The sequence below is a fragment of the Palaemon carinicauda genome, chromosome 42 (assembly GCF_036898095.1).
Source record: "Palaemon carinicauda isolate YSFRI2023 chromosome 42, ASM3689809v2, whole genome shotgun sequence".
Taxonomy (NCBI): domain Eukaryota; kingdom Metazoa; phylum Arthropoda; class Malacostraca; order Decapoda; family Palaemonidae; genus Palaemon; species Palaemon carinicauda.
This window is the reverse complement of record NC_090766.1, coordinates 53,859,097-53,870,654: the sequence shown is the minus strand read 5'-3', so window position 1 is coordinate 53,870,654 and position 11,558 is coordinate 53,859,097. Positions and strand designations below refer to the sequence as shown.

Below are 11,558 nucleotides of genomic sequence, written 5' to 3'. Positions count from 1 at the left end.
ATGGATGAGAGCATTTGCTTTTCTGCCACCTTGTGATTGAAAGTTAATGAAGACTTAGTGGAAGGGCTGCTCAAATATGCACTCAGTTGGACATCGTTCTTAGAGGTCATCTGTCCCTCAGCATGCAATTTCAGGTTTCCAAAGGTTGACCAGATTCGAGACATTTCAAATTCTGAGGTAAAAGTATTATCAGTATGATGATGTTTTACTGAAGCTGTTAGAGGATATGTGAATGGAGTTATAAATCTAAGATCTCCTTTGATATTCATTGCATCCTCTCGTACTAAACTACCATTCAAGTCAAGCATCATTTTTTGGTCACCAACTTTCCCTTCTACTGCAAGTTTCAGAAGTGATCCATCGTTCTTGTAGTTGACATTAGCGCCAATTGCTGGAACAACTGACAATGAAGAATCAACTTTTAGTGCCAAGATAACATCATGGATGTCTGTAATGATGATGTGTCCTTTAGCAGAAGCTGTTATTGTCTCCTCTCCAAATTTCATTTCAATGATGGAATCTAAGGCATTATCAGTAATGCCATGTTTCAGATTGATAAGGATCTTTTCAATGAATGGTGCAGAAAGGCTTAGATGTCCTTCAATGCCATTTTCAGTTGGAACTAATTCAAAGTTACCTTTCAGCTGTTTATCATTCCAGTTGCTCTCAATTTTACTGCTGATTCTGGTGTTAACCATACTGTGTTCTACTGTGAAACTAACTCGTTCAAAGTCAGCTAAGCTGCTGCTGAAAAGTACATTAGCTTTCAATGCATTTGTTACGGTGCCTGGTTGCAGATTAGCGTTAACGGCCAAACTTATCAGCTCAGAATTCTTCCAAGTGACAATGAATCGGCTATCAATGTTGTTTTCTTCGAGGGAGAGATTGAAGGTTGCGTCTTGTTTTTCCCAGCCTGGGAATGGAGTGAGCAGAGTAGCACCTAAAGAAATGGTCTTACCAAGTTTATAGTTGACAGTGCACAGGATTTTCTTGTCTGCATCCCATTTAGCTTCCAGTTGTACCCCATTAGACTCCAGTTTACTGGACAAAAGGAATTCCTTTTCCATAAACCTGAAAGCATAAGCATGGAATTAATCCTTTTAATATCCCTGATATAACATTGATTGCCAATTAGCTCAGTACCAACAATCCCAATAAGGCAGAGTATGTGCTATAACATCTTGGTGAAGATCATACTTACTTGAGGTTTATGTGAATTGTGCTTGGTGACAGTTCTCCAACTACAGCAAGAGCCTTTGTAGGATCAACATCCTTATCCCATTCTGCACTGACGATCAATTTAGCAGTGTTATCAGTTGCAATTACCTGTAAAAGATCAATTTAAAAATTGTCAGTACGACGTTCTGAAGATATGTCGGATGAGACAACCGAACTGGATTATATATATCATATACTTTCAAGAATAAGGCTCCTGATAGCAACTCTATAATAGATAAGATATATTGGATTATATATATCATATACTTTCAAGAATAAAGCTCCTGATAGAAACTCTACAATGGATAAAATATATTGATATAAAGCAGTTATTGACTGTAATCTATCTTAAAAGGTAGTTCTCGAGACATATGCATGTAAATTACACAAATAACAAAATGTATAAAGTTGAAGATGCAACGTTAATGTAAAAAAAAAAAAATATCCCTTCTACCTATTCATAGATTATGACAATATGCTAAAAAATGGCATTAAAGTAATATTAAATGAATAATAAAAACACTGAAATCTTCTACACCTTCTCATAAAAACTGACGTTTTGTATTCGGAGGAAAAAATGACAAAAATGCATTCTATTACTTACCTGTGTATTCAACAAGATATGCTTAATGATGTTAACATCAATCATCAGAGAAGAAGTAGACCCTTCGATCTTGGCTGTGTAGTCACGGCCATTAACTTTGGTGATCATGTCGACGGTTGCTTTATTGGTATCGGCGTAAATGCCAAAGTTGGTGGAAATATCACAGCCACTGTATTTGTATAAGCCAGATAGGTTTACATCTATTTTTCCTCTTGTTGATTTGTTTTCAAAAGTTCCCTCTAACAAGCAGGTTTCATCTTGAATTTTTGTTATCAACTGGAAGTAAAAACATTATTTTTTTAGTTTCATGGCTAAATATAAAATATTCTGTTGAGAGTGTATGCAATGAACACAAATTGATATCTTTCTTCTTCTTTGTCTGCATCTTTTCCTACTTTTAAATTGATATCTTTCTATCATTAAACATATCCATATGGCATTTTCAAAACAAATATTATACACTACTTTAGTACTTTTGGAAAATGTAGACGAGTCTGAGGGATGGTTTCTTTCATGAGAGTATATCTAGAAATGTGTTGATAGCGGATATCCATTTATATATTTATGACAATGAACCAAGAATAATGTCTTTTAACTTTGACAACCGAGTGTGTTTTGAGTTGACCGGTAGTTTCTAACAAAATTTAAGATGGTTGTTATATTGATAAGAAAAATCCCTAGAAGAAGGAAAGATTACCTGCAGCTTGTGATGTTCGGAGGCGATCTTAGTGTACATGACTTCAGAGGCAGCTTTGAAGGCTCCAATTTGAACTGCAACATTTCCTTTAAGTTCTCTGTCTTCATTCCTGCTAAGTGATGTGGTGAGGGACAGATCCTTTCCGGGGACTGTACGGAGAAGTACATTACCTTGAATGTCGTTCTGGTCGAAAGATAAATTGGTGGATGCAAGGTAATCAATGCCTTGTTGGAGACATTTAAGACCTAAACTGAAATCCATTTTCCTTAGTCCACCCTCAAAGGCAAAGAGCCAGGAATGGGCTAATTCCCAAGTAGATGAACCAAGCACTAGCTTTCCAGTGCCCTCAATTTCTCCTAGGCGTTTCACTATAGCTTCGTAGTTGAGACTTGTGGAGACAGCTGCAAATTCAGAGGGAATGAAGTCCAAGTTAAGAGTGTATTTACCAGTAGTGTCAGAGATCTCCTTTTTGATTAGGAACACCTGATGAATTGTTTGTTTTTCTCCATCGGCAATCTTGTAATCAGCATCTGTTGTCAGTGAAATGAATTTCTGAGTGTCATAATTGAAATTGCTCTTAATTTCAGTCTCAAAATAGGGAGTGTTCAGTACTAATTTACCTTCAGTGGATTTGCCTGACATTTCAAAGAACCCTTTAAGGTCCACTAGAGTGCCACTTGCAGCTGTTAGAACGAGGAGTGATTCCATCTTCTTGGCTTTGCCATCAGTGAGAAGAGAAGCATCCATGCCGTATTGTTCTCCATCAACGGTCAAGGTCATTTTTGCATTCTTTTTGTTCTTTTGCCAAGTATATTCTCCAGTACCCTGAACTGATTTGAATGGAGTCTGGATATCTAAAGAAACAGCATTGTTTGATTTTTTGAGGCTCACTTCAAATTTGTGGTTGGATTGAGATCCTGGTGTGTCGGCTAAAAGGAAGATTTCATTTTTAGCATTCTTGAATTTCAAAACATATCCAGTGTGTGTGTCCACCTTCTTCAGGTAAACGTGTGTGCCAAAAGGTCCTGCAAATGGGAAGGCAGGGCTGCTTTCTGATTTGGGTGTGTAACTGAATTCTCCGCAGAGTGCCATACCAGTTGTTCCTGAGGTGCAGCTTTCATGAGCGATTTTATTTTCAATGCCTTTCTCAGTCTCCTCATCATTTTCTAAATAGAAGAATTTAGATTGAACATTAATAACTTCTACCTTTTCCTTGGGCATGTTGAATGCAATGTCAACCACCTTTCCTTTATTTATCTTTATTTTACCATCCAGGAATGTGGAAGTGTGGAGGTTAGATTTTATCTTTAGTCCAGTGCGGGTGACGTGAGCATCTACAGCCATTAAGCCATTGATTTCAACAGCAGCAGAAGGATTAATGTGACCTTCAATATCAACATTCTTGATGTTCTGAATGTTGAAGTTGCCATTTACTTGGATACCAATTGTGGCTGTTCCCTTAGCTGTGACTGCAAGAGGCAAACCACTTACAGTAGGGATGACATAGTGAGTGTCAAACATTTGGTAGGACTTGCTGTAGTCAACATTTCCTTTGCGTGCCATATCCATCAAGAATTCCAAGGGATTAGTAGCACCAGATGTCTTCATGATATTTTCAAGACCATGGAAATGATTGTAATGAAGTTCGTTGCCGAACACCCTCATATAGTAGGAGCCTTCAGGTTCATCAGTAGCTTTATCCAGGATTCCCTCAAGAGTTGTTGATTCATAATCTGTCTTTTGCTCTCTCATATTCTTTAAGATAGCTTCGATTGTTTCTTCATGGAAATATCCATTTGGACCAAAGAATCGTTCCACATAGGTCTCAAATCCTTCAATTCTACCTCCAACTTCAAAGAAGTTGATAGATTCTCCAAAGAGATCCAATGTCAGGTTTAACATGGCAGATCTTGGCAAATAGGATTTGCCAGAGAAGATCACGTTACTTTCAACTGTTGCACCCAAATTCAGTTCATTCATGAAGAAAGAAGATTCATAATTACGAGAGAATTTCAAAGCTTCCTTGTTGTATTTAAGCTGCAATAGTTCTTCACCAATCATGTTGTGGAGCCACTGCTTTTCAGGAGAGGCAGATTCTTGCAAGTTGGTCATGTGTGTCCAGACAAACGAGGTAACCTGGTTTATTCCTTCTGATGTTAGCCTGTCCTTAATGATATCGATGGTTTCCTGAGCTGGGCAAGACATAAGTGCAAGGTATGCAGCAATGCGCACCTCTGAGTCTTGCTTTTCATCCTGGAATGCAGCCTGAACATTAGATCTGTCATATTCACAAGGGGTGTGTCTCCAGGCTTCAAGAGCAGCCACTCGGATCTCCATGTCATTTTCTTCATCAGTATAGCACCGTTTCAAGACTGTGTTGGCATTTATCCATCGACCAGCATTTCCAAGGGATTTAAGGGCTACTAAGATCTTGATCTTTTCCACTTCATTTACTGCACGACAGCTTGATCCAAGCTGAGCTTCAATCCTTCTTAGAACTTGAATAACGCCAGTTTCAGATTCACAATCACTATGGAGTTTACAGAAATTGTTGATAAGGGCAGATGTTCCAAGCATTGCTTTCTGGCTAGGGGTCTCTTCCAAAAGAGGCTGTGAAAAGATAAGATAATAAAGAATTAAAAATCTATAGTCTAATGAAATACTTATAAATGATCAAATACAAAAGCAAATGTGATTTCTATTTGAAAACTGAACTTTAGCTTGAATATACATACTGCAATGGCTGTGAATATTTCTGGGCTGGGGTTCTTCAAAAAGGCCAATGAAGTGAACCAAATGTCTGTCTCAATTTCTGTCAGGTCACCCTTCACGAACATATCTCTGAGAGTTCCAGCAGCACTTGCTGTTCCAACCAGGGGCATGGCATCGATCAGGAATTTCTTGACGCGTGGTTCTTGCATCTTGTTGTAAATGTTGCTCATCTGAGAATAGTCGAGGGATTTCAGGGATGAAACCAAGTTAGAGAAAAGTGAAGGGACTTCAGATCCAATTTCTCCCTGAGAAGCAATGTCGAGGTCGTTCAGAATCTTTTCTACAACCTCAACCATAGGTTCTGGTTTTTCAGAAGTTTCTTCGTCAAAAATAAGAGATTGTCTGAGGAACTGGGTGTCTGTAAAGAAATAGAAAAGAAAAATTATAAGTGGCTAAGACAGTCATATTGTTCATGCTGTTTAAGTTATGGCCAATTATTTCATTAAGACCTTGATGGACATAATTACTAAGGGGTTATTGTTTGCTATGAGATCTCTGAGAGACAGTTTTGCAGAGTATCAAAAGTTTTATATTTAAAAGCAATACTGTTTTGGGTAAAAGGCCAGTGCTATGGCAAGTAAGAGCATGCTCTGGGGTTCGGTATCACTCTTTTTTGGGTCTGATTTAAGAGATAGAGAGAAAACTCCAACTGTAAACAGTTACCTGGAATCATGACAGACAATTCGCCGAGAGACAACAGACGCATGGTGGTAGTTGCCTTAGTAACGGCTCCTCCTTCTTCGCTTGAGAAAGGCCTGAATTTGTGGGTGTCTTCACAGGTGGCTTCCTTCAGAATTCCATCTTCAATCTTCTGCTGGCATTTATTGGTACTCTTGAAGATTGGCAAACTCTGAATAGGTGAGTCTGTGGCATAAGTAGTAGACATCAAGTAAGTATTCAAGTCGGGCCTCTTAGCGCAAGAAGTTAGATCCTTTACACTCTCAGCTGTGATGACATTGCCTTCAGTAACCACGCTGTAGTGAGTAATGCACATGCCAGAGACGTCGGTTTCTTGTCCCTCCTGCAGGTAACAGAATTTTGTGTAATGAAGGATTAAAGTATTTCACACATCTTATTGTTATAATGCTCAACGTTTTATTGATAAATACTTTCTTTCATACATTTCCTAAATTTTTAAAATCCACTTACGCCATGGTTAACGTTGTTCATAGAATTCTGGAAGGTTGACAGAAGACCTCTCTTGAAGTTCAAAACCCAGGTGGGCTCAGTCACTTCACTGCACAAGCTTTCGACGACGCCATCTTGGAAGGAGAACCTGAGAGGGTTCTTCATGATGGCTTCGCTAAACTCGGCATTGTGAAGGGAGTTTTGAAGCTGGACTTCCGTCAGCTAAAAGAAAGAAGAAAAACATAAGAACAATACTGACATCAGTATTTCCTTTTTTCATGATTAGTTTTTATTCCATTTCATAGGTGAAGTTCTGTCAAATGAGCCCCTTTTTGCTAATTTAAGACCTATTAGATGGGCCCTTTATTGCTAACTTTAAGACAGTAGTACATTGGATCCTTCTCTCTGGTTACGGTTCATTTTCCCTTTGACTACACACACACGCCCTGAATAGTCTGGCTTATTCTTTACATATTCAACTCTGTCCTCATACACCTGACAACACTGAGATTACCAACAATTCTTCTTACTACACTGTAATTGTTCAGCAGCTCCTCTAGGAGAAGGACACTCCAAAATCAAACCTTTGTTCTCTAATCTTGGGTAGTGTCATAGCCTCTGTACCATGGTCCTCCACTGTCTTGGGTTAGAGTTCTCTTGCTTGAGGTTACACTACGGCACACTATTCTATCTTATTTCTCTTCCTCTCGTTTTTTAAAGTTTTTTGTAGTTTATATAGATGATATTTATTTTAATGTTGTTGCTTATAGCATCCTGCTTTTCCAGATAGGGTTGTAGCTTAGCAAGTAATAATAATAATAATGATAATAATATAAAATGAGCCCCTTATTGCTAACTTAAAGACCTATCAAATGAGTCCCTTATTGCTAACTTAAAGACCTATCAAATGAGCCCCTTATTGCTAACTTGAAGACCTATCAAATGAGCCCCTTATTGCTAACTTAAAGACCTATCAAATGAGCCCCTTATTGCTAACTAAAAGACCTATCAAATGAGCCCCTTATTGCTAACTTGAAGATCTATCAAATGAGCCCCTTTATTGCTAACTTGAAGACCTATCAAATGAGTCCCTTATTGCTAACTTGAAGACCTATCAAATGAACCCCTTATTGCTAACTTGTACGCCAGAAACAGTTACTAACCTTCAGCACATATTCACAAGGAGAGGTTACGTCTATCACCGCCTTGGCAGTGATGTGCATCTGTGCGTCATCGTCAAAGGTACCCAGAAGTCTGGTCGAGGTCGTTACAGCATATTCATAGGTGTAGCTCTTGCCTGGGGGAAAAGATCACGCGATTGGTTTAAACTTGCAGCGAATGTTTTCATGTCGAACAGGCTGATTTAACTATTTTTTTTTATAGTTTATTTATGAAAGATCTATTTTAATGTTGTTACAGTTCTTAAAGTATTTCATTTTAACTGCTCATTAATTCTCCTATAGTTTATATTCTTATTTAATTTCCTCACTGCGCTATTTTTTCCTGTTGGAGCCCTTGGGCTTATACATCTTGCTTTTCCAACTAGGATTGTAGCTTAGCTAATAATAATAATAATAATAATAATAATAATAATAATAATATATTACTATTGCACATGCTACTTACAGAATAAACAACAACAATAACGAAATTATTGATATAAGACACGGTATAAAATATCAATTCTTGCTTTGCTTATTACTAGCTAGTTACAGAATACACAATTTGCAACGTTACAGATATCAGATGAGGAATAGATATCTTAGTTATGATTTTTCTTAATGAGGCGCATTTGCACTGACTCGCGGGGGGTACTCTTTTAGCTTGGAAAAGTTTCCTAAAAGCTGATTGGTTATAATTATTTTGTTCAACCAATCAGCGATCAGGAAACTTTTCCGAGGTAAAAGGGCACCCCTGCATCATTTCATTTTTTTTTTTTTCTTATTAGTCTAAGCATACTCTTACCATTTTCGTAAGCGAAGGTATCAGATGGTTTGCAGTGAGTAGCGCATGTATTCCGCTGACCGGTCGGTCCTGAAAGAAAAACGAAAAATATTGTATTTTCAAATATTCAGAAATAATCAGACTTGACTGTCCTAAGTCGCAGAAGAACATAGTTTGTACTTATAAGGGATTAGAAATAAAAGCTAAAGGGATCTCTATGGAAAATGTATATTGGGAGGAGAGTGATGGAAATGGAGGTACAGGGAACGAGAAGGAGAGGGAGACCAAAGCAAAGGTGGATGGACTGCATCAGGGATGACCTTCGATCAAAGGGATTAACCGGTGATGACGTGTGGGACAGAGGTAGATGGAGAAAGCTGGTCAGAAACATCGACCCCACATAAAAGTAGGAAAAGATGCAGACAAAAGAGAAGAAGAAGGATCTCTTTGACGAATTGAATGTGATTATAAAGAGTTGTGGTGGCTTGTTGGTAACGTCCTTGACCGGTGATCCCCAGATCGGGGTTCGAGCCCCGCTCAAACTCGTTAGTTTATTTAGTCACTGCAACCTCTCCATCCTTGTGAGCTAATGATAGGGGATTTAGGGGAGCCTATAGGTCTACCTGCCGAGTCATCAGCAGCCATTGCCTGGCGCTCCTTGGGTGAAGAGGGGGCTTGGGAGCTGATCATATATATATATATATATATATATATATATATATATATATATATATATATATATATATATATATATATAGTTCTAGTGTTTCCTTTCACAATAAAAAAAACTTAAATTTTGTAAATTGGGTGACAAAAAAATTCTCTTAATAATGATCATTAATGTAAAATAATATATACTAGAATAATGATGAAAAAAAATCTACATTACTAATTTAGCACATACGATTATGAAGTTTATCTCGTAAATGTGAAAAAAATGTATTAATTATCTGATCACACTTTTGAGATTGAGCACATATCTGGATACAAGTACAATATACACATATGTGTATATCTGTATGTATCTATAGTCAATTCTTTTCAGCGAGGCAGATTTGCACTGACTCGCAGGGGTGCCCTTTTAGCTCTGGAACGTTTCCTGATCGCTGATTGGTTGGACAAGATAATTCTAACCAATCAGATAGCAGGAAACTTTTTTCCGAGCTAAAAGGGCACCGATGCGAGTCGGTGCAAATGGGTCTCATTAAAAAAAATTGAGTATAGTAAGTAAATGATCCTTTAGATATTCACGGCTCTCTTTTATCTTGTTGTTATGGCCTGATCACTGGCGTGTTTATCACACTATCTTGATATCACAAGTACCGGCGGTCATTGATTAAGAAAACTTATCTCGTCTCCTCCGTCTTCTCCAGTTGGTTACACAACTTAATATCGATACACTTTAGGACAAAAATAGGCATGGTCGTTAATGTAGGGTTTCACACACACACATATATAGATTTATGTATAGATTTATATATATATATATATATATATATATATATATATATATATATATATATATATATATATATATATATATACCTATATATATATATATATATATATATATATATATATATATATATTTATTTATATAAATATATATATAAGTATATATATAAATTTATATATATATATATATATATATATATATATAAATATATACATACATTCTATATACATAAGTATATAAATATATATGTATATATATAGATAAGTATATATATACATATATATATATATATATGTATATATATATATATATATATATATATATATATATATATATATACATATAATAATTCATATTCCAAACAATAGGTAAATATTTCGAAATTATGGTATTTTAAGTGTTGAATTATAGGAAGCGTAACTTCACATAATGTTGGAGAATTTACGAAAGAAGATCACCAAGAAGAGGCTGAGGAAATCAGATTTATAAAGGGGAAAAGACGACTCAGGGTTTTCGTATTTCTAATATATATTATTACATCTATAAAAATATGGATTCATGGCCAGTAAAGCCCTTCAGTGCCAAGGGTAAATCTTTGCAATGATGAAAATTAGTCAAGAAATTATTGAAAATATTTTGAACGTTATTTGATAGGTCACAATTCCAGGCATACTCTATTCTATGTTGAGGCAAAAAAAAAAAAAAAAAAAAAAAAAAAAAAAAAAAAAAAAAGGAGTAAAAGATTAAAGCATTTTAATGAAATGGAAATCTAAATCTATGAATTTAAAAATGACTGTATATAATAATTTCTGACGAATTGACAATTAAGAAATGGTGAATGAAGAAGTATTGATTTAAAATGGAAGCAAAGGAAATTCAGAGAGTTGAACAGCAAGGTAGGGAATTGCTAAATTGACATTTTTAATAACGACCGTAGTGTTTGATTGATTGAATTTCATTGGCGTCACCTACTGTAAGTAGCAAACTACAAAAGGATTTTTCTCTACATAACGACGATTTGAAAAAACAAAATGATTAAACTTAGTCTCATTACTACGTAAAGGCAAAAGTCAGTTTCATCAGAGGTGCGCAACCACAGCAGTGGCCTCCCCAGTAAACAGCTTAAACTCACTGGTCCGGCTGGGATCGATCTGCTGCCATCCGAATGCTAGGCGAATTCAATGTATTAGCCAGGAGAGGCTAGACAACTCAAAATTATTTTTTCTAATGAGGAAAATGAGTTGGGTGAACACAAGAAATGCGTCTGATAAAAAATGAAGGTCCTGTCGCCATAATTGCAAAGTGAAAGGCATAGGTTCGAATCATGTACGGGGTAGGAACACTTATAGGTAATTCCTTTGAGGCTTAAGATATTTCTATGGTGAAGGGAATTCAATATTAATGATCCTTAAAATAAAAATGTTTTGTGTGAAATTAAGACTAGTCACAGACTATCTTTCTCTAGGGTGAGCGGTATGGAAAGGGGAACGTGAATAATATACATATTTGTAAAAAGATGTATTAATTGTATTTAGAAAGCAGTGAATAAGAGTGTATGCTTCTTAATTCTTTGTTAAATGCTCATCAACTGAAATTTCTCCGTAACAAGAGAGAGAGAGAGAGAGAGAGAGAGAGAGAGAGAGAGAGAGAGAGAGAGAGAGAGAGAGAGATAGGAAAAATTATTTGTTCACAGATATATCTACTTTAACATTGATGTTCCTAAATAAACCCGTATGTTT

At 36.3% G+C, this 11,558-nt stretch overlaps 1 protein-coding gene across 1 annotated transcript in view; it reads right to left on the bottom strand.

Annotated features, from left to right (window-relative positions):
- The window catches only part of LOC137633245 (uncharacterized), a 186,140-nt gene that overhangs the window by 9,449 nt on the left and 165,133 nt on the right, over nucleotides 1–11,558 (bottom strand). The window contains 9 exon segments of the mRNA XM_068365445.1: nucleotides 2–1,071; nucleotides 1,202–1,326; nucleotides 1,823–2,098; nucleotides 2,520–5,129; nucleotides 5,255–5,649; nucleotides 5,955–6,312; nucleotides 6,441–6,641; nucleotides 7,583–7,716; nucleotides 8,385–8,453. Of these exon segments, the coding sequence (XP_068221546.1) occupies nucleotides 2–1,071; nucleotides 1,202–1,326; nucleotides 1,823–2,098; nucleotides 2,520–5,129; nucleotides 5,255–5,649; nucleotides 5,955–6,312; nucleotides 6,441–6,641; nucleotides 7,583–7,716; nucleotides 8,385–8,453 (5,238 nt within the window).